The sequence below is a fragment of the Camarhynchus parvulus genome, chromosome 10, assembly GCF_901933205.1.
Source record: "Camarhynchus parvulus chromosome 10, STF_HiC, whole genome shotgun sequence".
Classification (NCBI taxonomy): Eukaryota; Metazoa; Chordata; class Aves; order Passeriformes; family Thraupidae; genus Camarhynchus; species Camarhynchus parvulus.
The window spans coordinates 5,244,889-5,272,865 of record NC_044580.1 but is presented as its reverse complement, the minus strand read 5'-3'; the positions used below and the strand labels follow the sequence as shown (position 1 = coordinate 5,272,865).

The 27,977-nt window shown below is 40.0% G+C and overlaps 1 protein-coding gene across 1 annotated transcript; it reads right to left on the bottom strand.

Annotated features, from left to right (window-relative positions):
- Positions 1 to 3,509: 3,509 nt before the first annotated feature.
- Positions 3,510 to 27,240, bottom strand: CA12 (carbonic anhydrase 12). Its single transcript, XM_030955467.1, has 10 exons — positions 27,145 to 27,240; positions 23,485 to 23,505; positions 17,295 to 17,474; positions 14,603 to 14,745; positions 12,212 to 12,307; positions 10,482 to 10,545; positions 9,879 to 10,036; positions 8,701 to 8,827; positions 4,275 to 4,359; positions 3,510 to 3,594 (listed from the first exon to the last, which is right to left on the bottom strand). The coding sequence occupies exons 1-10, from the start codon at positions 27,233 to 27,235 to the stop codon at positions 3,510 to 3,512; spliced, it is 1,050 nt and encodes a 349-aa protein (XP_030811327.1). The 5' UTR covers positions 27,236 to 27,240.
- Positions 27,241 to 27,977: the final 737 nt, after the last annotated feature.

The following is a 27,977-nucleotide window of genomic DNA, read 5'->3' as shown; positions in this document are numbered from 1 at the left end:
TCCCTGCCACCCTGAGCACAGCCCAGTGACACCAGTAAGCCATGTATAGGATGTATGGTGTGATTCTTGTCCTCATTTCCTCTAGTAGCTCATGATTCAGCTTAAAAGTAGTAGTACAAACCAGAGAGAAAAAAATACACATTTATTAGCTATCAAATCTCTGCAGTGTCTCTCTTTGAAGAACTCCAGAAGTCTTAATCTATGTTAGGAACTGACTGAAGTCATGAGGAAAGATTCTCACCCATTTACCCAAGGAAAAGGCACATGAGAAGAATGAATTCAAGCAATGCACAATACATTGGTGGTTTCTGAGCCTCCCAGTGACAGTTCAGTTCCCAGAGGTCTGCCAGGGACACAATGTTGTTATCTATGTCACACATGAGATATTCTCCAGGTACTGTAAATCTCCCTAGCCAGAGAAGCTGTCTGGAATCACAGTAGCAGAAAAGGATAAGTAAGGTTATATTTCCTCTTACTGGATAGAGGGTCTTGTGCTCTACTCTTGTGCCCCCTAGGTGAGGGAGTAAAATGTGCATGAGATTGTGGCTGGTATCAAGCAGAAAGGTGGGTAGGGACCCATGTTTTGGCAGTTCTGTTTTTCCCTAGGCATGCCTTTGGCAGCTGCAGTGTGCCTGGAGCTCTGGGCTTTGTGGTTTCAAAACCCTAACCCTAGCTGTAACCCTAGGTGTAACCCTCACCCTAGGCAGTAAACACTGCCTTTGGCTAATGCTAAGCCAAAAATGTCCTAAGAAGCCTTCAAGAATCCCCTATATATCCTTAGAAGTTGTGGAAAAGTCCTAAAAAAAACCTGCTCAGCCTCCAAGCCCCACCTGTTTCTCTCTAACCCTGAGGTGTCTTCCCTGCCTTTTTGCAGTGGATCTTGTCCTCTGAGGGTTCTGTCATTGTCCTGGTGTGAGGGTTGCTGTCCTGTCCCACTGGGCGGGTTCCGCTCTATTCTTGCTCTTAGGGTTGCTGTGTTGTGCTGCTGTTGGGGGAAAAGGCTGTTGTTAGGGGGCTGGTTAGGCTGAGGTTAGGGCTGGGCTGAGGGGTGGTGCACCTGCACCCTAACTTGCTTCCTAAGCTGTACCCTGTATAATCTAATAATTGATCAGCCTTCTGAGAATCATGTAGTCAATGCTAGTTATTGCCTGGCTGGGGCCTGTGGTGACACCAAGTTGACTTCAAACTTTGTTAACTCATATAAACTACGATCGGCTGTCCTGGACTAAACTCTCCTTTCTGAACTGGAGAAGAAAACCTGGTAGCTGCAGTTTTAATAGCTCTTCCTGAGAGGAGGAATTCTTGCCTGAATAAGGAAGTGGAACAGTCAGTAAAGCATCTCTGTGAGGATATTAGTATTTGCTGACAGGAAGTGAATATTCTGAAGTTACACAGTCATGCTGTGAGGGTCTTGTCGCACACAGGGAATGGAAGGAGAGCTTTACATCCCCTTGTGGCATCTTATTCTTCCACTTCACTGTCTCAAGTTATTTAGGCTTCATTTCTGCTATTGGAATCTCAGAAATGGGTCATTCCATTTAAGAAAGAAGGGAATTGATATTTTTAAACTTGGTTTAGTTTATTATGGTAGCATGTTAGCTACATCTGTCTTTCTGATCATGCCTGATTTTTTTCCTGGACATCTTATGTGTGTAAGTGTGACAAAAGAAATATGCTGGAAACTATTTTTTAAAAATGCAATCCTTCAATAGATTTATAAAATGACAGTGGCTGCAGAGACCAGAAAACATATTATTTTCAGCTTAAGGATCACTGGCAGTGCAAAGTGACAGTACAAAGACAGTGACTGATGGATGTTTCTAATCAGCTGAGGTAAAGGTCAAAATATGCAATAAAATGTTACTGTTCTAGAAGAAACAAGAGAAGCATAGACAAAGACCTAGCAAAAAATTTTGTCTTTAAAGAGTTTTATTCAAAGAGTAAGTTATGTTCTCCACAGCACACAAATGCTGCTTTTTAAGTAATTTCAAACATTTCAACAAGATTACCTCTATGTGCTTGTTTATGTGGGATAAAAATGCTGGCATATACAGTGTACTCAGTTGTAAAATTGTGCTCCTATATTTCATGTACAGTTAGTATTAATAAGTTATTTCTCCTTGCACTGAAAAGCCTGCTTATGACATCACACAATTTACTTGGGGATGGAAGAGGAAGAATCTAAAACAATCTATGCTGAAACAGTCCGAATCTGCCATCTTGAAAGGAGAAAACATGTATGATAAGAGTTTATTTCTTTGAAGTCACAGATGTGGTGGTGCTGCAATGGAATACAAAAGGTATCTAAGGATAAAGTTCAGATTGAAATTTCCCCAGTAGTGTATAGCAGCACTCAGACCAGAAGTTGAAGTTATTTTAGGTATACTCATGTGTCTGTTACTTCCTGTGTGCATACTGAAGTACAGGCATTTCAGATCTGTACAGGTAGATGTCAGACTTGAAAGCAATTCTGTATGCATCAGGGTAGGCTGGATACACCGAATTCTTCCTGAAGTCAATGGCTTTCCACATTGTCTGCAGTGGAATCAGGTTTATGCTTCTCACTTCCAAAATGCATAATCAAACTCCGAATATTTAGCTTATGAGGTTTGAAAAGATAATTTAGATTTCTTTCTAAGAATTAGATTACTAAGAGAAGTAAACTGGAAAAAAAGTATACTGTGTAATTGCAGCTGTAATATATACAGTAAAATCTATCAGGATTTTGTGGTTAAATGAGAAGTCTACTTAAAAGCAGCAGCAACTACATTATCTTCACATCATTCATACACTATAAATAAGAGCAGAATAATAAGACAGTCTTCTTCTCTAATTCCTGTGACAGTGAGGGGCTGACTTCCTTAACAGATTTGTAGGGCTGTGTAATAGCTGGAAAGTGAGCTGTTCCCCTCGTAGTGTTTTTTCAGCACAGAGTACCTGGGCTTGAACCCCATTAATAATCCACGTGGCTTTCATTGCATTTACACTTGTCTTTTCCTCTGATATTACAATTCCACTGGTGAATACACTGACATCATATCCTGCACTTTTCAAAACTGTATCTGCTGAACAACCCAGTTCAAATACTGGTGTCAAATACAGTTTGCCCTTTATCTTGTTTCTATTCATGCTGCTAAAACCAATGCCCTGTTTTAGAAGGGAAGAGTTCTTGTAGCTTGATGAGTGTCTGCAGATTTGAATACCTATGGGAAAACCTGTGCTAAACAAACCATAAAACTGGAGTTTAGGATTAACTGTAAAATCAAACACCCAGACTCAGTAAGCAGCAGACATGAAAAGAATGTGGCGAGGAATTCAGCTCAGGGGAATTCACTGATCATATCTCTCTGGAAAACAAGACAACAAGGGCTGCAGAAAACTTTCGGCTGGTATGTGTTTTTAGAACTCTCTTGAGGGTTATCATCAGCCAAGAACAAGTGATGTGTTTCACTAATTCAAAATAAATCAGTGCTATGAATGAAAAGGGGCTTTTGTGACAGAGCAGGGCATCAAATTTTGGAGATGTCTTCTTTCTCCTTGTACATGCCTGGTTTGTAGATGACTCCTCTGTTGTCTCCACCTCCCCTTTTGCAACTAAAATAAAACAAATTTATTAAATAACTGTAACGCCAACGAAGGAAAAGCACAATTAGTTACTTAAAGTTGTCCATTATGCATGTATGATATTATTTTTCTCTGTACTAGTGCAAATGTCACGTATCTTATTGTTTCAAATATTTCAGCAGACCACATTTTGTATGCAAGGTCAATGCTGAATGCAAAGGAAATCAGGCTGTAGCAAAATTTGTAATCTTAGATTTTTTTCCCCAGGATTTGGCTTTGTCAGCAAACAGTGGCTTAATGATCTTTTGACAGTACATATTTCTTCATCTACAAGGTTGTGATCTTTGGGAGACGTTTTCCTAAAATTCCATTCTCCTTGTTTCACATACTGTTCCAGGAAAAAATAGAAGGATCCAAAAAGCAATTAGGAGCAGCAGTGCTAGCAAAAATAACAAGAAAAGAACAAATGGCATTTGGGAAATAGGAAAACTGAATAAGTCTTTTATTGACCCAGCCTCGTATCACACAAGGAAATAATGTCTATACTAATAAAAACAAATCATAGTTTGTAGGAAGAGATCATGTCTTCTGCAAGATCAAACTTTATCCCTATAAAAAAGGCCCAAAGTTTTGGACATGCAAGCACTTCTCTATGTCAGAGGGAAAATATGGCTTGAATATTTTTGTGATACGATAGCCAGACATCTTACCTTTTCTTCTTCAGTAGCCAGAATGCTACTGCAAGAATGATGAGAACTCCCAGAATGCAGGCTATCACAACAGATACCACAAAACCTAAGAGGGAAAACATGCACAAGTGTTAATATCATTGCCTTGAGTGGAGAAGGTGAGTCTCTGATCTGTCATAAGTCTGCCTTCTGCATCAGCAACCTTTCTACAGCCTTGTCACACCACTTTGTGACTGTGAATGGACGACTTTGCACAGATGTTCTCTGGAATGTCCCAGTCCCACAGCTGGCTCCACAGTTCACAGTGCTGTGATATGATACACATGCTGAAGTCACAATGCCAGTGTGGAGGCCCCGGTACAGCAGGTCATAGCAGGAGTATGGTTTTTGGGCTATAATAAATTAAAGCTCATAAACAAACCCAAAGAATTGAACCCAGCCAATCAAGGACGTTAAATTCAATCTCTTTTGTTCTCTCACACCACAGAACACCACTGACTGTGGACAGCTGAAGAATGATATTCTTTGCTGTTGAGAACACTGCTTAAAGGCATCAAAGAAGGTAAAAATGAATTCAGGATATTGGTATGAAAAACTGAGTGATCCCTTGTTTTCACAAAGATTTCAGGATTATCATAATGCTATATTTCTTAGTGAGCTTCATGTAAACTTTTGGCAATTAAGGTATTTTTTATTTATTTTGACTTCCACAAAGATCCTGGAGGTGATCTCCCTTTTCTTAACTGCATTTTCTTAATTTATTTACACATTTTTAAAAATATTTTTTCAAATTATTGGTTCTCACTAAGCAACATCAGAGCACTTTCAGAGTCAAACTGACAGGTTTCATGCATTCCATCTAAATATTTTCTCCTATTAAATCAGCTGTTGATGAAACACAAATGTAAAATATAGAGTTAACTGCATTTGACCCATTAATTTGAAGTCCAGCTGAATGGAAGAAGCTTGCAATCCATGGAATTGAAGAGGAGCTGTTTTGTAAAAGGTGAGTTTTGTCATAGTAAAGGTGTCAAATGGACACAAAAATATAAGACCAAAGCGATAACTGTAGAAAAAGAGCTTGTAGTTTGAAGGGAAAGGGCAGGGAGCACTTCTGTGTGATGAGAGGGTCTTAGAAAATTTAGTAAGATAGTATTTCAGCCTGGTACCCTAATCAAAACTAGATACGAGTTCCTGTTTAACTCAGGTGGTTTGAACATCATGGCAAATTCCAGCTGCATTTATATGAAGGGGATTTTATTGGAATAAATTGCTGACAAGACAAAATATATTACAAACACACATGAGTTTTGCTGTAATCCTTAAAGATTAGAGGCTTTTTGAAATGTGGTTCTTATAAATAGTAAGTGTGAATTTAGATGGTCATTACTGGCGTCAAAAATGTGGATGACTGAACACCTCAGTCATTTTCAATTTTGCTACAAAACGCAGGCCAGTGGCCCCATCTTGTGGTGTCTGTGCTCAGGGGAAGGTGGCAGTTCAGGCTTGTCAGTGATAAGGCAGAAAAGTTTTTCTGAAAACCTGCTTGGTAGCGGCTTAGGTCTGCACAACAGGATTTCTTTTACAAATTTCAGTGGTTGCCTGGCTCAATCCTTGACACTCTGCATAGCCTTTCCTTCTCTTCTTAATAGGTGTGCTCTGTTCCTATTTGAAGTGCAGCTGACTGCATCAGGCTGGGCACTTGCAGCAGCCAGGTGTACTTCATTGAGCTTTGACAGGATGACAGGACATATTTTTCCTTATTTTTCTTATTTTTTTCCCTTTCTTTCCTTATTTTGCCCTTTAGGTGAGGGGCTGCACCTGTGAGGAAGCTTTTGTGACTGCAGTAAGTGGAATGTGAGATTACAGGGGCAATGAATACTCTTTCTGAAATGGGTTGAACATTTCTTCTACGGTTCACTGATAGAGTCAATGAGCTTTTGTAACTTAATGTACTTAGACTGAATGGGGTTTCTATTAAAGTAGCACTGAGCAATGTCCTTCACAGCCATGGAGACCAGCTCTGGGGTGTGAACAGCCAGATGGGCAATAACCCCTACAGTTTAACTCTGCTAAGTCAAGCCAGATTTAAAGATACACTGAAAATGCTTTTATGGCTGGTGTCATCTCTGCGTGGGAGCCAATATTGTGCCTTAGCAGAGGGAGAACCAAATGTTATTATTTGGTTTGGCTCTGGTTCACAGCAACAATTTTGAGAGTCACATCTAGATCCAATTTTCCCCCATAAATGGAAATAATAATGCTTACACTATTTCTGTGAAATGTTTGGAGATTCCTAGATGAAAAGCATAGTGTCAGATTTTCAGTTACTGGCTTCATGGATTGTAACTCTCTACCTCCTACTATTAAGTACTGAGTATGATTTATAGAGAGAATATAGTCAGGTGCTGAAAGGTCAGTTTAAGAAACAGATGGAACACTGCATTTCTCATTTCTGACTGACCATTTGGACTCAGCAGATCAATGGCTTGTAGGTGCTCTTAGGAATTGACAACATACCCTTGCCAGGCCCACAGGTAGTGAAACTGTGATAAACAGAGGATGAGGGTAGAAAATGTAGAAGTTGGATCGCTGCAGAGGATTCTGTGGTGAACCTGGAGTAATCACAAGGGTGGTGCTCACCCTGGAACTTCTGGTGCTTCAGGAAGCATTTCTGCAGTGGCATTGCTACCGTGGATTGTGCAGGGATTTAAGACCTGCAGAGGAAGCCTTAGTCTCAGAAATGTGGAAACTGCATTGCAAATTCTGCTGGTTGAAATCATTGCACATAATCTGGCTTGAGCAGTGATCTGAAGATGATGATTAAATAACCATTCTGAACCCAGCTAGCTCTCTAGTCAGCAGCCAGCAGCTAGTGTTTGAGATTGGAGGTTGGAGAAGAAAGTTTTAACCGTTTTGTGGTCATATAAGAATGCCATGGGGGGTGTTTTTCTGGTTGGCCAACCCATAAAAGGAGAAAAAAGGCTGACACAATCTGGTTTTTCCCCTCTTTCACTATTCAGTCATCTTTTCATTTACTCAAAATATTGTTTGTGCAACTAGTATCACTTTCTATATTAATCACAGAGATGTTAGGAACTGTTGACAATTTGGTAAACTTGTTAAATTGTAAAATCTTCTTAAGTATTATGTTTAGAATCTAGCAACAAGAGCACTTCTCATGTAATTCTCATTTTAAGATATCAGCCAACTTTTGGTGACAAATCTAAATCATCTCTGATTTCAGAGAAACGTTCTGCCCAGGATTTGTTTTGGCTGATCTCTAATTTTCACTTTTCTTCTTTATAACTTTCTATTAGAAGAGATACTTTATCAAAGGGTCTGTCTGCAGAGGGGAATGGCAAGAAGAGCTACTGCAGTGTGCCTGCAGGGAACTGTTTCTGTTGTGTCCAAAACAGACAACTTGTGTTTTCTGTTTTTTCATCTAAACAGTGAAGAAAATGGGAGGCGAAGTTGAAATGATGTGCTAACACATTTTATTAATGTGAAAGTTTACTGCTTGGCTAATCTTTTTGGTGAAGTCTGCTTTTTCTTTTATAAATCTTATAATTTCAAATAGTGCAGTGGCTTGCCTAAAATCATCTACCTTGAGTGTCCACGCCAGCTTCACAGATCCTTAAGAGTAAATGTTTGCAAGACAACAAAGAAGTTGGAACAATACATTTTGCACAATGTACTCAAAGGCCTTTCTGTGAGGTATAGCTCAGCTTCTCACCACAGATGCAGACTTTTGTGCAAAGCCCCCCAGCCAAACTTACGTGTTGTTGTCATTGTGTAACACTGCAGAGTTAAGCTTTTGAATCAGTTCTTCCTTGTAAAATGGTGGTGTTTTGTTTTGTTTTTTTTTTTTAATTTGTAGCACTGAATCCAGTGTTATGAATTATATTTATTTGCCAAGCTTGAATTCCTCAAGGACCTTTTTTGATTCTGTGTAATTTCCCCAAAACAGTGTCCCTGAAGTTAGGACTCCTTTTAAATGTGTGGTCTGCATAAGATCAAGCCTGACCTAGCTGAGAACAGCAAATGTCACTGGTGAGACAAGGCCATCTTAAGCACTTACACTGGCTGAAACACCTCAGCTGTGGAGCTGTTTAGTATTTAGAGTGACAGCAAATACTTCTGCAAAGCATGACAAGGCCAATCATGTCTTCCTTATTTTATCTCCTTGCCTTTGATCAGAAGGGTTGCAGGGCTTCTCTGATTACCCACTGTGGAAAAAAATTCTTGCCTACCCTGGGAATACCTTATTCTTGTAGAGTTGCCCATGCACAATGCAATATGAGAAGAAAAGGCAACAAAGTGAACTGCAGGGAGACAGATGTGTTTTTGTAGTGGTACAGTCGGACAGGACTGCCATTTCAGTACTTCACATTTACACAGATCACTGTGCACTGTTTCTTTGCACAGAAGCGTTCATACAACTCACCTTCACGGAAGGAGATAAAAACCAGTCTTTCATGGAATTCCTGAACATTTCTGAAGTTATCAACCATTTCCAGGGGTTCTGGGTCATCACGCTCTGTGCAGTACATGGCTGTTTCCAGTGCCAGTAACTATAAAGGGATGCACCTGATCAGCTCACAGAATACAGAGAAAGCAGTGCCTGTGTGTGATCACTGGGAGTGTTTGGAAAAAAGAAGAAGGTGTAGTCAAAGGGAAGGGGATACATTAATAATTAAGTTTCATGTGGCCTGTGAACCCAAATACAGAATAATGTTTAAACAGTGTGACATCTCCAAGTCTATACCTGTATTTTGTTTACATTCTGGTGAAACTACTGCTTACTATCAGATTGTTGGCCAGGAAAACTCAATGGGAGGAAACATGGTAAACTTCCCAGCATACTCTCCCTGGCACAGTCTAACTCCTAAGTAGTATTAAAGGCTACTTTTTGAAAGAGTTCTTTATTTGGGTAGAGACATGGTCTGACAGAAGCTGAGAATGTATTTTCAAAACAAGGAGCTTGCAGTAATTTGATCTGAGATTTTGCTAATAATATTTTCCCCTGTGTCTATAATTAGGTGAATCAGAAGATAGTGATTTTGAGTTTATAGTCTAGGTAAGTGGCCACCTAAGAGCAAAAGAAGGTAAATAGATAAGCACAAAAAATGTAAGATGGGAGAAAAGTTAGGGAACTCAAGATGGATCAATAACACAACACAAGCTTTTTAGAAACTTTCCAACCCACCCAGGTCCATCAGGATCAAAGTAACACCAAAACACTTGGTGATTAATGTTCAGATACGGAGCCCAAACAATACTCTGCAGGTTACTCATTGAAAGACTTGGAGCCAGGGAGTAAGTACATAATGAAAATCAAAATTCATCTCACTTGACTGGAACTTTTTCAAGCTGATACTGTACCAATTGATGTGCAGCTGTCTGTCCTTTGTTCTGGCCAACTGAGAACGTGCTAACAACAAACAAAATGGGATATTTATTTATGCCAGTTCTGTGCTGTTCTTCCCACTTAAAGGATTTCAGCAATGGTCACTGCTCAGTTTTACAGGAACATATGAGAAATCCAGGAAATGAGACTATGTATTTACTGTTCTTTATCAGACACCAGTGAGGGAAATGTGCTTGCTGGAACTTGGAACTTGCCTGCTCTTGAGAAATTTTAAGAGGGTGTCGGAAAACTGTCCAGAGAACGCTTGGGTAGCAGGGAGGAGTTGTCAGGGAGCCTTCGTAGCGATAATACTCATCCAGTCTGTCAGGAAGCAGTTCTTGAATATTGAAACCAGGGACCAGGACCTTCTGATCTAAAAAAGGGGGTTTGTGTTAAATATTGCATCATGACTACACAGGTGAAGTGAATTTGCTTTTCAGTAAGTAGGATATTTTCAGTGTCATATCACTAGGAAAAGAAAAATATCTTTTAGCAGAGGCGATCCCAGTTTAATAAGGACTACATTTTTTTAAGTTTCCTATGTACAAATCTTGTCTGAGACACCAAATCAGAGTCCTCTAAGATAAACTGTGGCCATATTAACTAAAAAACACTATGTGGGACAAATAAGGCCCAGTCAAAATCACAGGGGGCATGCTAGCCATACGCTCTTCCCAGGAATGCACTGCATTTGGAAGCCTTTCCCAGTCTGTGACAGATTTGTGTGGGATCTCTGGACTGTTTCTTCAGCCAGTTCAATCCTTCTCAGGGTGACACCTGATACTCTCAGCCATTCTCAATCTGATTTAGCCACTTACCTTTGTATTTCACATTCCGGAAGTGCCTGAAGATCTTTTCATAGGATGGGCTGAAGGGTCCAATCTGCAATGATCACATTATCAACAGCTGCAAATCACTAGTCTGAATATGAGTCTGTGCTTCTGGCCTGTCCTAAGGCAAGGGCTTCCACTGTCCAGATATTAATGTACTAGAATGGCATAGGTATTTTATAACTCAAAACATTCCCTCTGTCCTCAAAGCCATGAAAATATTCCTGCTCCAGGGCTATAAGTGCTTCTGTGTTGTATTGCTACCTTTACAACTGCAGTGCAGACCTTTTGTGTACACTGACCCTATTGCCCTTGCCTGCTCAGAGTGCTGTGCAAATGAAGAGAAGCCTTTTCCTCTGAAAGCATTGCAGGCAGAAGTTCTCAGCTGCCAGGCTTCTCAGATCATCTCCTGGTTTCCAGTCAAAGGCACATTTTTCCACCCACAAACATTTTTATAGTGCTGCTTCTCACAGTCTGGGGAGGTAAAGAATGACACTGTTGGGTACCACAGGGCCACAGGCCTACAGCTCAACTATCTGACCAAGACTATAACTCATCTAACACACAAGACTGTTTTTCTGCTGCTACCAGTAGCTTTTCAGTCTAATAATCAATGCCTTTTTTATTAACTCTTCAGAGCTGGTGCTGAGCAACTCCTCTGACAGCCAGACATAGTAAACTGGTATCCTTACATTAACTGTAATACCCACCAGCTGTCTGAAAGGATTTCCAAGAGCTAATCTCCATTGTTCATTAACTTGATTTTCAAATACCATTGCTTAGAAATAACCAGAATCCCAGTATTATTTTCTAGTGTAATGTACAATACTCTAACACTTTTCACAGCTACGACTTCCAAATTAACTGAAATTTAACACAAAATTACTTTCAGAATCTTAGAGGTGCTAGGGTGTGAGCTTGGGTAATACCAATGTGAACTTTGTTTGCTAACTGGAACATTTTACTTTTTGATGGAAGTGTGGAAACTTGTGGTTTTGCTTTGTTATACTGCAGAAAATCCTCACATTTAAAAATTATCTTTACAGTTATCTTACTGAGGAATTTTAATCCTCAATAAGAATTATACACATACAAGCTACTAATTTTTTTTCTTTTTATTTAAGACCATTATTATCTTCATATGTGGACTTAAGAGAGAAAAATTGGAAAGCTGTCCTGACATCTTAAAATGTCACTGAATGTACTCATTTTCTGTAATCTGTGATTCAAAGAATCTGGGAAGTTAGCAGGAAGAAGGCTGTGGTTAAATCCTAATTACATACAGTGGTCAAAGGCAGGGTTGTGCCTGCCTGTGCCTCTCTGCTGTGTTCAAACTGCTTCATGCTACAGTAGGCAGCTTTGAGTGAACGAGCTTGAAATTCACTGTTGCCTCTTATTTGATAAATGCTACCAATCATTAGTTTGCAAATGAATGCAGAAATGGATTTAAGATAGCTGAAGTTAATTTACTAAAAAACATGAGGAAATACTCAGAATTCGTCTTTTTGTGGCATTCGCTCCTGATTTGGTATGTGCTGCTAGAATCTGACTCTTTTTATTTCTTTGTGAAAGAGGAAAGGAAGATCCTTTATTCAGCCACTGTATGTGATAATAATAATGTAAAGAATGTAGGTGATTTTGTACATTAAATGTCTCTCATAACTGAATGATTGAAAGCATATTCTAAACAAACAGAAAATAAAGATCCTGCAGCCTACCTCAAGGAGAACAGCCAAAACAGCCAGTCCATCTGCTTTGTCCATTGCTGCAGTTATATCTGGGTATTTCTCAGAGTTGTAATGCACAATATGCAGCTACAAAGGAGGAGATACTTTGTTACAATAACATCTGGGTTATGCTCACATTTGCGTTTCACAGTTAGAAAGGACCATGCAGCCACCTCAGGATAAGACAGTGCAGGAAGGTTCTTCAGTGACTTCTGGCTGCAGTGGTAAGATCTTTTTAGAGAAAGGCAGAAAGTCCTGGGACGCGCAGTCCTGCTGTAGCTGGGTTACACACAGCCCACACAAGAGGATTCGTGACTTCAGCTTCAAGGCATCTTGACTGGAGTGCTAGTAAACTTTTCTGAAAAAATAACACCTTAGCACTCCAATATTTGGAATGCAAACCCCAGTGTTAAATATAACTAGGGAAGAAGTGGATTCCTCCACTGTTATGCAAGCAAATTATTTCTTTTTCTTAATAATTTTGAGGTAAATATCTGCTGATTGGTGCTGCTTATCAAAATCTATTCCCAAATCCATAGTTTAGAAATTAGAAAAGATAAACAGTTTGTCACTTGTAACTGCAGGCTGCTGTGTTTCGTGTCAGGTACATACAGGCAATGTGTGTATTTGTGATTGCCGTATGTGTGGAGACCAACCATGGGGCAGTTGCGAATTCGAATAATAACTGAAGAAAGTAAAGCATGGAAGAAGGCCTTTGAACCTATCTTTTGTTTGCAATTAACCTTAGTTGACTTAGGAGCATTTGAATTAAAGTGTTAAGGATGTTGCTTTTTGCTTGTAGTTAAGCCTTAAAGAGTTCTGCAATAATAACCTTTTGAAGTATAATTTTAGAATACTGTTTGTATCCTTGAAACTCTAGCTTTAGAATATACATAAAGGAAATATGCTTATCTCATGCCTTAATAAAGCAGAGAAAAGCAGCTTAAAAAAGGAAGATGAACATCAACTCAAGGATTTATAGTTTTGACCAAGGGAAGCAAGACATCACTGTTATTAGATTTATAGTCTTTGCAATTAAAAGGTGGACCCACATCTGGGGAGCTGGACTTCACTAGATGAGATTCATCTTTCTTCTTTTGGGAACCGGACCACCACCATCTGGGGATACTCCTTTTGGGATACATCCTGAGAACAACTATATCACAATAGTGTATGGAATTGTGATGTAAAAATTGGGACTAGAAACTGCTGATGAGTAAAAATTGGAATATAAACTGCTGAGAAAGCTGATGAGTACCCCTACAAATACCTGTAAGCCTCAACTATCAGTGTGCAGTTGGAAGGAAAACTTCCCCCACTGTACCCAGCACTGTATTGCTCATACTTTACCATATTAATTCATAAATTGATTGCTGCTTGAATATTGGCCTAGTCAAGCTTCTTATTTTTTATGAATGAATATTATTGTTCAATCTGGCCAGCTCACTCCCTGAGACAATGGGCAGTCACCAGAGAGGCTGCCCTGCATCCCTACGGAGACGCTCCCAGGTGGCAGCGCGTCCAGGGGCTCGCAGCTCCCTGCAGCAGACGCCTGTGGTGTGGGTGACACAGCAGCGACCCAATACGAGGGACCGAGGTGAAGGAATAGAGAGGGATCACTTGGTTTGAGTTCCAGGGAAGATTTATTTCCCCTGAGGAGTCAGGGACAAGTGACCATAACTGAGGGCAAAAACCTGCTTTTAAGGAGGGGAGGGAATAAGGGGAGGACACAACTTTTTACCAATGGGAAGGCATTAGGGAAGGAGTGCAGGGTAAGGGCTATCCAATAGAAGCCAACAAGGGGAAGGAGCAAACCTTGCAATCCAATCTTGCTTCGAGGAAGGGATGAAAGACAGTGAACATTCCAGAACAAAAAGGGTGTGCTATCTTTGATAGACAGGGGGATTGACACGCACTTGGTGGGAAAATCTTGGGGTAAACAACTCAGGACTGAACCATCAGGGAAGCCAAATGGGTAACATGGAATGAACCATGACAAACTTATAAGAAGGAATATTTAAAACCTACTGCAGAAGAACAAACTGTAAAATAACAGACTGCTACAGTCATTGTACAGGAGAAGGTGAGTAAAGATAAACAGAGCAGCGCTGTTGTACAGCTAAAAGTTACCTCAAGTGACCTGGTCCCAGTTCTGAGTTTAGAATCTAAACTCCAGCTCCCTGACTTAGTACATCCGAATCCATCTTTTTTTTTGTTGTGCACAAGCCATTTTTCTTGTACATCCCCAGATGATAAATACTTGGCTTAGAACCTCACAGCCTTTTACAGTCATTCACCCAAGACAGAGATCCCACTTTGAAATAATAGAACCTCCCCAACCTTCTTTGCTTCTTTCCCCAGATCTGAGCTGGTCTGCCTTACCTCTGCTGCAAAATGCTTCCCGCCGACGGTGTGCTCAGAGCCTTCAGACTTGTTCTGGTTTCCCCAGTGCAGGTGAAGTTGAGATGCAGTGTATTCAAATGGGAGGTTTCTGATGGACATAGCAGGTGACAGATACATTTTCACTGTAAGCAGATCAAAACCAGATAGGAACAAATGATAGCTCTCAGGAACAGGACAAATAAAAATACCGAGTCTAAGTATATTGTATATGGAGCATGAAAAAAGCAGATTCTTGACTCAAATCCATCTCAGTCCATGGTAGGAGATAAACACTTGTGTTCTCTTTAAGCCTTTCTTGGTAGATCAGGATTTAGAGCATTTAGAACCTACCCATTTCTATTTTCCTAAATACGTGAATTTAATGTGACAATTGTTGCTACAGAAAATCTTTGAAGAATGTGAATTTATCTCAGACATTGAAGAAACAATTATTGATGTGTCAAAGCAAAATTTAGGCTCATGTATCTTCTTTCAATCCCCTTATAATGGTTGAAAATTGCTTAATAAATTAATATTTCTCGTGGTAATTTATATCCCCTGTTATATTGAACTCTGCTGCCTCTTAATCTTCTTTTAGGGACACAGGATAAAACCAAATAAACTCCCCTCTTTTCTTGCTGCTCCCAAAATCCAGAACATTGATGTCAAACAGCAAGATAATCCTAGGCCTTAAGAAGGAACATCTCTTCTCTTGACATGCTGGAGCAACACCTTTGTATGCATGACCCTCCTTTCTCCTCACTAAGGCTCTTGGGTGTGGAAGGCAGTCTGGCTTGTTGGGGGTTTTTTGTGTAGAAATTGCAGTAGTAATTCTCAAGCCAGCAGAAACGTCTCAGCTGTTCACTTGGAGCATTTGGTACTTCATAAGGCAATGGCTTATGTCAAGAACAGATTGATTATTTTGCAATTTATCTGTATTATTTTCCAGACTGAATACAGTTTGGGTTTGGACTGCCCTGGACATGTTTTTCAGGGGAAACAAGGCTCAAAACCGTAGCGAAATAACAGCTGTGACCCTCTGTAGTTTTAGACTCCTACTGAAACGGGATTTTTTTTGAGCTCGACTGTTTTCAGTCTAGCTGATATGGGTGATTGTGTCTGAATGAGCTGGCTGGTGAAGAACATCAAACATCATATAGGAATGACTTGACAGCACAATACTAAGCATCCTACTGGTTTCCTGTAGCTGAAAAAGAAGTTAGCAGCAGATAGTATAATGATCAGGCCAACAGAGGATAAATTTTGTTACTCAGAGGTAAATTAATTTATATCTAAGTGTGGTTTCTAGAGTAGGATGCATCTCTACTGCTTTCTAGGAGGGCACTGACATTGTAAATGAATTCCCATTTTCTTGAGGGGGTTACACTTTTGTCTTGACTTTCTTTAGGAAATAATCAAACTTCGTGTTTTAGAGGTGAGATCTGACAGTGGTAGTGACTTAGGTTCTCCAAGGAATTTGCTTTTACCTGTGTGACTGCTTTGGGAGGGACAGGCTCTCAGTGCTGTTCTTTTGGCTCCTTCTGCACTCTGGCACCCTTCAAGTACACAATGACAAGATTTCCTTCTCTGCCTATTGCCTGTCACATCAGCCTGGTGCATTCAACTGTGACAGTTCAGTCTTTCACTTAGGACTGAGAAGGACTTTTAGGAAATGAAGGCACACAAGGAAAGGATGTTCCAGCCATTCCTAGTCTGAAGCAACCTGGTTTTAAAGGAGAAATTGGTCAAGAGGAAAACCAGGAGTCTGTCCCAAGAGGTTGGCTCTTACTGAAGAATGGGCTTATGATGTTCAATTGAGCAGGTCAGCTTCACTGAAAGAATGATAAAAAAGGTGATTTTTGCATGTTGGTCAATTCATAACCAAGCATGTGAGAACAGAAGCCGTTTTATAATGCAGGTTATTTTGATACTTCTGCAATAAAGGAGGATACAAAGAAGGAGGGCTTTATAATTATTCTTATTTCTATGTCTTCAAGTGTTTCAGGAAGGAATGAAAAATGGTGGGGCTGACTCACTGGTATTGTATATTGTGTCATTATGGGAGACCTTTATGAGACAGCATCATCTCTGCCTTTACCTACTGTACTGACACTGATTTGGTGCTACTGTGGGGAGGACCTGTTTGTACACTATTTGTAATTATTTTTCTGTCTTCTCACCTATCACTATGTATCACTGTCTATCTTACCTTACACTAAAGAGGTTTCTATCTCTACTCAAAAGAGCAGAATGGTGCTCCTACATTTTTTCCTCTTCCCCATGCCCTCACCTAATTCAATTGAGCTGCTTTGATGAATTGAAGAGATCCATTGCTCATATGTTATTAGTTAACCTCTTTTTAGCAGAATCACAAAGTCTGTTTCTGTTTCGGTGCATCTCAACCAAAGTAATAAGAAAACCTTGGGCATTAATTCTGGCATGCCTAGAGTTTATTTTAAATTTCTTTATTTAAAATTTTACTTACTAGGAATCCATTTGTACTTAGTACTTTCCCAAATTTCTCTAGCCTGTTCTGTTGGTGTAGGTATGCTGATGTGAAGGCTTTCTCATCTGATTAGCAGCTTAATTTAATCTAATAATCAAAGGATTACCCATGAAGTTAAAAAAAAAAAACAGGGAGTTCCTGCAGCTCTTTCTTTTACCATTCCTTGCTGTCTGTGAGCTCCCTTACCTGAATGGCCATTATTGATCAATGTAAACTGGTCAGTGGAGGGCACGTTATAGCCTATGAATTCTAAAGGCAAGAGATTCGAATCATACTGGAGAATAGCTTTGTGGAAATCAATTGGTGATTGGAATACTCCTCCACAAAATGGGTATTTCTTCGGCCAGGTCTTCTCTCCATCAGGACCTGTGTGAATTAACAGAGACACATTTGTCAAACCTTCACTTGCAGTTAACACAGAAATTCTCCTGCGTCAGTCTTCACAAACAATTTGGAAAAGAAGCCTTTTCTGAATTTTTAAGACTTTGTTTTTTAAAAAAGAACCTCATTAAAATGGAGGAAATGAAGGGTATGATCATTTTTCTGAGGGTGTTGTGACCTAGAGACAGGTCTGATTATATCAGACCCTCAGACATTTCCTTACTGTACAAACTGTCTGGCACTATCTAACAGGATAGCATAACCCACAGTGAAAAGCTAACTTGCAAAAATTGAAGGTGTTATGGTAATTGGACCAGCAATAACTTGTTCAAACTCTGGCGAAACTTTTCTTCATCACAGCCTTTTGACCGAGGTAAGATCTACAAAGAATAGATAATATCAAGAGAATTTTAATTGTGACTTTGCTGTAATTATACATTAACCAGCTAGCAGCTGTTTACAGACCGTGAGATGAGATGATTTGGATTTAAATACCAGAAGAGGTACTTGCAACTTCTGTTTCTTCTTGTCTCTGAACACTCATGATTCTTTCCAAGGCAGGAAGGTCCTTAGGGATCACCCAGTCTGATCTGTGTAACACAGGACACTGGGCTGCCTGGATAAATTTCTACTTCCATAAGGCCATTGTTTTCAGAAGAGAATAAACCTCTGCTCTTCCTTTAAGCATTGCAAGTAAAACATACTTCATTAGTGCCCAATGGATAATTACTCTCCTTGGCAGCTTGCTTTTCACTGTGAGCCTGCTGTTCCCATACTTTTGTTCCTCATTGAAATACTTATAACATAGAGGATATAATTTCTCACTTCTCTTCAACTATGTAGATTGAGTCCCTTGAGTCTTTGATTAGAAGGCTTCTTTTCCAAAACTGTAATATTGCCAGTGGCTTCTTTGAATGGGCAAAGCCTGTTCAGATATTTTCTGAAGGAAATTAACAGGCAGAAGGATACTATTAGCAGTTCACCTTATTTACATGAAAGACAATTGCCAAGTAAATGGATAGTGGGGTGAATCTTTCCTAAACATAGTTCATGTGACAGAATCAACAAGATCAGTTCTGGTGCTTAAAGACAGACTTACTTTCTTGGTAAAGCTGTTTAAGAGTATTCAAGACATAGGGTTAGCAGGTGACATTGTTTGCAGTGTGCAGAGTTTGACAGACTCAGTCAGTGCTTTTCAGTATTAATAGGCTTTGCTGTTGCTGTAACTTAAATTTTTGACTCCAGTTCACTGATAATCACATCAATTTCTTTCTTCTTACATCCTTGTGATACTATCTTAAAGTTGCTGAAATTATTTTAAAAAGCTAATAAGTGTTGTGCTGACATTATAGAAGCCTCTCCTCTACCTATTTTTTGGCAAATAACAAATACATCCAGAAGAGCATAAATTCCATACTGTGGAATACATACTGAAGAATATTTCCCAGGAAAATATGCATTAGAATATTCCAAGAAATGACAGTTTCTTACGTTCAAGCTTACTGTGCATGACAATGACACTGAAATTTAACACTTTTCAAGGAACTAAGACTACAGCAATGCCAGAAAATTGGTGAGAAGCCTTTATTGTAAAAAGACTTCGATAATTTTAAAAGGCTTGATAAGGTAATGAGTTTGCAAGAAGATTTTAATATATTACATATCACAGCTTTGGAGACCTGATAATTAAATAGGTGATTGATGTATAAAATAGAAGTCTAGTCCCAGCCAGGAAGTCATGAAGTACCAATCAGTTTTTAGTACTGTGATTGGGTGGCTAAAACGTCTGGAAAAGCTGGCAGGAGAATATGGGAACTTCACACCTATGTTGCCAGTTCAGAAGGAAAACTTTTGTCTTTTCTATAAAATTATGCAGCTATCACAGTCTTTATGTACCTTGACCCTTTTCTTGACATAAATCTGCAACTCCACTCATAGGCCTTTAAGCTATAGAACATTTTGCTTGTTTTTCATTCCTGCTCAATTAAAAAAAAACCTACAAAACCAAACAAGACCTCTTTTTTTGTACAAACCCAGATTTTATAGAAGTTCTGTCTTTTATCACATAGTCTTTCTAATTTCAATGCCTCAAAACTCCTGTCTCAAAGAGCTGAGCTCACTGCAGCTTAGTTTTGCGTATGTGAAATTGAGATTTCCAAGGTAGATAAGCCACACAGCTGGAAGGCGTTTCTCAGTTACGTCTGCTGAAAATAGATGATTGATTGTGAACCAGATTTTCCTTTTTCTGTGCCAGTGCACTCAGATAAATTCAGTGGAAATCACATTGTGTTTACAAAGGCTTTGTCTGATCACTACTGAATAAAGAACAGCTTGTGCATGTAAGATTGGCCTGTGCTACAAGTCCCAAAAGATATTAACAGAAGAAGTATTGCAAAATTATCTTCCATAGTAATTTCCTTTTTGTGTGACATATCTGTGACCCGGGCATTTCAGAAGTGTTTGCTGCTATGAGGATCCCACGAGGACTGTGTCAGCAGAGCACTAATTGTGCCATGGGCCTGTTCTACCCCCTCAACACTCTAATTCAGCTGTTGGAGTGAGCATATTAAGGTAGGGAGCTGCTGGTGCCAGTGGAAGTAGGATCCTTCCTGCTACCACTGCTCCCAGTGCTGCCAAGAGCACTCCCTGCACTCCCACACTAAGGGGTGCAAACTCAGGCTGCTCAAATCCAGCTTGTGGATTGCTTTGCTTGACACAAGTTTGCAGGACCATGTTCCCTTATCACATTGAAAATAGCTCTGAGCCTGACTGTGCCCTCACGGCAATCTAATAAAAGATGTCTGTAAATAAAGCAGGAATAATTTTCTGGATTGTCTGGCTGCCCACTACCCAGTGAGCTGAGCAAAACACCCTCAGTGCCAAGACTGCATGTGTCCATTGTAACATTGCCTTTGACAGCTTTATGCTTTCCAGCCAGCCCCAACAGCGCTGGTGCTGCTGGGCAATGCAGGACAGATATTCCTTCATGAATAGTGGCGTGTCCTCCCAGGGTATATACATTGGCCCATTTCAGATAAGGAGAAAACAGCCCTATGAGACACCAGTGGTACCCACAGACTGTTGCTCTGATGACCAATTAATATTCGTGTTGCTCCAGCTTCTCACAGTCTATGCAAGTTCTCTTGATCAGAAGTAAAGTAGTAAAATACATTGGGTCAGTAAAACAGGGAATGCCTGTGGTATTTTTGCAGCCAGGCAGAGCACTTTGCCCTGTTTTCAGCCAGCTGGAAGCTGTAAAGCTGCTGTTTGCCCAGGGCTGAGGTGGTGGTGAAGGCTGAGCCCAGGCTCCCTGCCATGGTGACATGACCACGTGGTTTCCATTTTGCTCAGTGACACCATTCTGTGCACACAGAGCCAATATGTGTGTATCTTCCACACATGTGTCCAGAGAGAAGCTTGTGAGATAGGGGAATTGCCAAGGGCTGTAGCTGTTGCTGTTACTGCATTCAAGTGCTGTGTGAGAAATCTGGGGCATGTTCTAGTGTGTTCACTAAAGTTGGCATTTCTGAAGGGGAAGTGAAAGGGTCTTAGCACAGGTTCTCAGCACCTCACTGAATTGGAGTATCTGGCAGCAGCAGAATAAAAGAGTTTTCAAGTACAATTAGCCTGATGTCTATTACCAACAGTTCTTGTGCCTGCATTACAGCATGAAGTTGTCTCTTCTCATGCTAAAGTACATTAATAATTCTGTTGGCACTATTACCTTAAATTTGTCTGCAAAGCTAGTTTTCTCTGTTGTAGCTGCTTGTCCACTCTGAAGGGATGATTCTGGTTCTCTGATTTCATTCCAGCCCACTTACACTACAGAAAAAGAGCCAAAATCCAAAGGATTGAAGCCTAACATCTACTTCTACTGGTTTTTTTGGGGCAGAAGACTGCACCTCACAGCCACACAGCAGGATTGCCAAAATCTGCGTGCATATGCTGCCCTGAGCTATGGGGCGTTGGAACCACTCTTTCAGCTCATTAACTGCAAATGCTTTCCTTATGATACCCTTGATCTACTTTGTCCATCTTACAGAAGGTGGAGCTACATTTCAGAGAACACAAGGCAAGCCTGTGTCACCAGGGCGGGAGGCCTCAGGCCTCACTGCTCTGTGGTGTTTCCTCCAGGCACTTTTTCTTGGTCTATATACAAGGGTAGTGAAAACAGGAAGAAGAAATAGCATTGCTGTAGTTTGGCTAAGGGAGAAGCAAACAGGAGAGGTTTAGCCTTTATATTTGATGTATCTAATGCAGTAGTTTCCATTATAGGCAAGGTGAACTCTCATGTCTTTGGAAAGCCTGCGCTGAATAGATAAGGCCTGATCACATGTGGTGTCATCTTGCTTTGCCACTGTGGCCTGAGGTATTAACACTGCATCAACGTTCAGTTTTACATATTGTAAAATATGTAAAATACTCAACAAACAGAAATCTCTAACAATGAGCACTCAGATTTCTCCTCCCCCCTTAATCTTGTACCTTGACTCTCATCTTGACATCAGTCTGCACTGTGGTTCTAATGGCTTGATTTCCTTTCCATTCCTACTGACTTAATTTCAGTGAGAGGCACTGCAAAGTGTTTCAGGGGCAAAGGTAAACCGTGGAAGATTTAGAATGCCATAAGGATCAGTAGAAGAGTATGGAGGGCTCTTTCCTGGCTTAGCACAGTCTCTCTAAGGGCTGTTTTTCTCTGTGGGGATCAATGCTGTACCTCTGCTTTTCTGTACTGTTCTGTAGAAATTCAGCACCACTTCAGTTTTTTGAAGTTACTTTTATATATTTGCTTTTATATATTTTTCTAGATATGTTTCAAAATCTATAGGTGAAGGAAAAAGATAATCTGTTTTGTGAACCTTCTCTTTATCCTCCTTACATTTAGAATGTCAAAATCAGACTGCAGTATGGAAGAGCTTAATAGGAATTGATGAAGTTGAACACTGAGAATAACATACTTTGAAATCAGCACTGGTACCCAAATTCTTAGGAAGGGAGAAGTAACTAATTTAAACAAGGAAGGAGGGCAAAACTTCTGCTTACATGGTAGTAAAAAAAGTCTTGTTTTCTTTACTGTCCAGCAGGGTTAGGTTTATCTGATGGCTGTTGTCAAAGTGGGAAACCCAGGATTCTGTTACAGCTGTGTCAAGCTTTTTCAGTACTGGGAATGTGAGCTCTATGTGTGGACACTGGCAGATAGACATGCAGCTGGCAGTTCTCCTGCTGCTTATGTGAAGAGAGTCAGGTAAAATGGAGCACAGCCAAAAGGAGGAGTTCCTAGCAGCAAGTTCAGTCTCAGAGGTTCTTTGTGTTGTCTTGGAGCAGCACCAAAAGCTTAAGAAGAAGCATTTTTTTCTGAGATTCTCTCTACCATCTACTTCTGTGGGGGTATTTGGCATGTAAAATGCCACTCTGAATGAGGAAATACCTGGCTAGAGGATTTGATCAATTAAAAGAAAAACACTAGATAATTCTTTTCCTGAGTAGCCATCACGTGCTTCTGAGTTAGTAGATGACTAAAAGGATTAGTTACAAATTAACACTGCTTTCGTAAAGGTGTTTTATTCTGCTTTGTCATTGCTGGGATCTTTGGGGACTGGAGCCTCCAGTAACAGAATACAGGTGACTTACTGAACTCTGATTCTACTTGAAAAAGAGGACTCATGTGGGTAGGGAGAGAATGCTCTTTGCAGAACTAGGCTGGAATGTGACAGCTGAGGAAACAGAGGGCTTCGGGGACCATCTGCAGTTGTAGGGCCAGCTTTAGTCTGCTGAAATTCTTGTCATTCCACAAGGAAATCTAGAATTCAGTAATTGATTCTCAGTCACCTAGATATGAAACCTGTGGATGAATAACAGTTTTCAAGAAAATTGACCAGATTCAAACCTAGGTAAGGATTGTGATCCCAGTTAGTACTCACCAGAATACAGTTGGCCAGTTGTCTTTAAAGCACAGAAGAAAGCCATAACTTTGTATGTATGAATTAGTACTTACCAATATAAGACCATTTTGATGCTGTTTAAAGAAAAAGGAAATATTACTGTGAGTATTTGAAATTGATCTTACTCTGTAAAGAAACAAATTGCTACTTAAACCCATGCATTGAATGTTGAAATACTTTTGTCTATCATTCTAGTCCCAGCTGTTGAGCAAAACATAGAAAAGCATAGATACTTTCAAACTTTCTGATATTTTATGAGCCTTCCTCACTCAGATTGTAACTATAATTATCCCTGTGATCCTGCCCATAGGGGTGAGTTTCTTGTGGTCACTTCAGTCTTGGGGCAAGACGGCTCTCAGTACTTTTTTTTTTAATTGGAATATCCACAGACTGTCTGTAGGTACACCCCTGGGATTTTTCTCTAGTTAGAAAGCTAAGGAATAGAAGTGGAGTGTAACTACAATGAGCCTCCCTATGCCTCGTTGAGGAGCTTGAAAAACATCAGTGCTACACTGAGAAGTGATGGACTTTGTGAAAAGGGAGTATGATGCATGAACCCATAAAACTCAGAGAATCCCAAGAAGGGTGAGTGAGTGTTAAAATGATCAATACTCATCCACTGCTTAAGGAACTGAACTTGGGACAGCATCTCTGCATGTTTTTGGAAATGTCTTGGCTTACGAAAGGCTCTTTTTAATATTTTTTTTTCCTGGTCCTGAAACCTACTTAAAATCACTCAGCTTGCTGCAGCGTTAGAGGTGCTCATCTTGACAGACCTGAACAGTATGGGTTATCAGGCTAATGCTCATCTTTACTCTCTGCTAATTTAATTTTATTTCTGCTTAGAAAACAGTCCTGAAATACAAATCTTGCAAACACTCAGTGTGCCTGTGAGCGTGTCTGTATGCATGCAGGCAAATATTTATCATTACATGCACTTGTCTGCTCAATACATGGTTCTTGGCAGCATTTCTTGTGTTCTGAAGTGTGGTCACAGATGCAGCTCTTCCCTAAGAATGTTGTGTGAAATGTTTGGGATTAATTTGTTGGGTTGTGCAAACCAAATGCATTTAGCTATTTGTATTGATATGTGGTGGGAACAAGAAACTCTCTGCTTTCACTTTGTTAGGACCAGTGTGCCTCATTCTTTTACATTGGAATTTTCAAAACAAGGTCGATGTAATCATCCTGACTCAAGTCCTCAGGTTCCTCTTGTAGAAGAATTCATGTTTAAGATTTCAGAATGAGAAACTTCATTCTCCTCTTGCCTTCTCTCTGCAGGGGATTATCTCTTACTGGGGTTGCTTGTGTCCTTTGGTCATTCTGTAGACAAAACTTGCATAAAGATAGAAACGACTGGCAGTAGGTTTTAGAAATGTCCTCATTTGAGCAGGGTTTGAAGAAATATTGGAAAAATACAATAGCTACTGTGTTCATGCTCTTATTGACCATTAAAACATGTATAAGATGTCAAAATGATGCTTTTATAATCTACAGCATCCTTAAAACAATCGCTTTTTAGCATTTATGATATTTTGGTCAGGTATGCCACTTGACACAAAAGTAAATGAAAGCTTCAAGTCTTTTGCCAAGTGAAGTATTCCTTAACCTGTGAGCATTTTAATGATCTGCAGTTTGCTACCCTTATGACTTTATGGTGAGCAAAGCCATAGAGCTGCTGTAGGTAGGGCTGAGGCACATTTATAGTAAGTTCATCTTGCATCAGGAGATGAATCAATGACCAGATGGCAGAAACTTCTTGATTTTGTCTGAATGAACACAGAGAGCTGCCAGTCTCAGACCCTGAGTGAGGTTTTTATTGCCAGCCAGGGGTCTCTGTACAAATCACAAATGGACAGGACTGCTGGGGAACACATCTCGAGCTGTTTTACTTTCCAGCATCACTCTCATTACATGGTGATGACAATGGGAAGATGCCACCAGCTCACATCCCCAGCAGCAGACAAAGAACTTAATGTTACAACTAATTTAAAAGTTTTTTGACCAATCACACAAAGCAAAAGCATATTGACAGTAGTTCTATAAGCACATGTACCTTTGGTTAAAACAGTGCTTGCTTTTTTATAATGCAATACCTGCTTGTAAGCCTTAGATACAATGCACAGAGCTCCATTACTAAGCTTAGAACTTCCTAATATCTTGCTAGATATACTTTTGTGTAGCTTAGGGAGTTATTCTAGCCAAGTGCTAATGCACAAACCATTGTTCTATTTGTCCTTACTTTCTCCTTCTTATATAATTTTTCTGCTGACAAATCTTATGACTGCTGCTTAGCTCCAATCACAGTTCTGCTGTCTCTGAGGCCTGCCTTTTGCAGCTTTCCCAAAACCCTTTGATTTTAAGGATTCCCACAGTTGCTTTTATTCTGCCTGATAATGAAATGAGAGTCAGGCAGACTGTCACATGGTGTCAAATTGGAGGATTCACATCTAGAAGTGAATATTCAATGGCTCTGTGTCTGTGAACATTCTCCTGGCTCTTTGTTCATACTGGGATGAGTATTGATGAGTGAGACAGTTACGTGCCCAGGCATGGCAGAGGTTCCTAGAGCCAGTGTACCTGCATTTGACTGATCAACAGCCAGGGAAAAAATACATTTCCACTGTCACTTGAGAGCTAGGCAAATGTGCATGCTTGTAGGTGTGATAATCTACTTGGAAAGATGTCTGAGATAGGCAGATACTGTAGCTCTTGCCATTTCTTGGGACTAGGTTCCACCTAAGTCTGAGACAGGGGCACTCTCCAGAATTCCCTTCAGCATGTGTCATAAAACATATCTTTTCAACAAATCCTTTCAATTCCAAACCTTCTGTATGGTCACAGAAAGCACCTGTAAATCATCAAGGTTTATTTATTCTGTTGTTCTGGAAAGCATCAATTTCTAGGAACTTCTCTCCTTCAGGTGGAAGATTGTTCTACAGACTATAGGCATTTTTTCAGAGGACATATGCACAAAATAAGAAGATGACCTTCAAAGTTTGAATTCCATGCCTTTTGCTGCTTATGCAAAAAACCTGATAAAATGCTTGTCCTGACAGAGCTCTCCATGAACCAAGAGCTCTCGATTATGTTTGAATCTCCTGGATTTCTGTCCCATGAATATACATGCTGAGTAACACAAAACTTTAGAACAATTCCCCTCATAGCCTATAATAACACTGGGTAGATTATAATTAGTTTGAAAAACTGAAAATTGGTTAAAATCAGGTTGAGTAGATGAACACTGACTACTAAAAAGAGAGGGAGGAGTGCCAACCTCCTGAAACTAGTCTTATTGCCAATATATGAGAATGACCTCTAGTGTGTAGGGTGCTTTACAGAGATTGATTTTTTTCTCTCTGGTTTAAAAATAAACAGGCAGAGGGAAAGGTGTGATGCTTACACTAACTCTGAAAGGGCCAGTCTCCACTTCATTTTATGAGAAATAAAAATCAACAAAGCAAAGCATACTGAGCATGCAAAAAGTCTGTAATGCCAAATAAATCAGAGGACAAATTTCTCTTCCCTGTATAAGTCAGAATACCTATTCTGAGAAATTAAAATAAGGATACTAACTCCAAACAACAGCAGACTGCAACAATATACAGCTTTGAGCATGATTGAATAGTAATAATGAAAGGGTGCCATTTTTCTGCATAAATGGCTGCCTTAAGGTACAAGAGACAATAAAATAGAAAGCTGAAAAACTTTACCATTCAACGGTGCTTGCAGTGAGAGCTGTATCTTTTGGAAGAAAATAAGCACAGTAGCCACTGTGACTATACTGAAGCTCTTGGCTGACATCTCAAGGAAAGACTTATAATGTTCCAGCAGTTCACGGGTTTCTTTGCACTCTGAGGAAATTCCCTTGTAGACATGTGGCAAAGAGCAGAATGCACATATACAGAGCTTCTGCTAATGAGTTATTGCCCTCCTCTCCCCTTTTCTCTCTCCTTGCCTTTAGGGCTGCTTTTTATAAAGCTCCTGAGACTCAACCCAAAACAAATGATGTAATCAGACCTGCCTCTATGTCAGAACACCCTCGGAAGACTGATCATATCCTTCATTACCTCAGTTTTAGTGAGGTCCTCACAGGGAAGACTCCAGCACTTAGGGAATTTAAACATGGAACTTGGGAAATTATTTAGCAGAGACAAAAATGCTTTAAAAATCTGTACTCCTATGGGCCATACCACATTTGTAAGAGAGTTTTTCTAGCCTGTTTCAGAGAGTCTCCCTCAGCTCCCATTTTTGGATCAGTCCAATCTAGTATAATGGCCCACTGTGAGGACTGGAGGGAAGGGAGGAGAAGTGAGGCTCTGTGTGGAATTTGTAACAACTCAAAGGGACCATGGACACATCCCACAAAAACCGTCCCACTTGTCAGGAACAGATTTTTTTTTTAGCTGAATGCTCTTGGAACCAGGAGGACACATGAAGTAGGGAGGACTGAAAATTCATTAGCAACAGTCCCAGAATCTGGTATTATTCAGGACATGTATGGAGAGGGGTAAAGAGGAGCAGAGGGTATAAGTTAATGTCCTCT

Excerpts from the sequence above, each read along its gene's own strand:
- CA12 (XM_030955467.1), bottom strand. The coding sequence starts at position 27,235 with ATGTCAGCCAAGAGCTTCAGTATAGTCACAGTGGCTACTGTGCTTATT. Across the intron at positions 17,475-23,484 it reads ATCAAAATGGTCTTATATTG|GTCCTGATGGAGAGAAGACC; the intron begins GTAAGTACTAAT and ends TAATTCACACAG. Across the intron at positions 10,037-10,481 it reads CCGGAATGTGAAATACAAAG|ATCAGAAGGTCCTGGTCCCT; the intron begins GTAAGTGGCTAA and ends CCCCTTTTTTAG.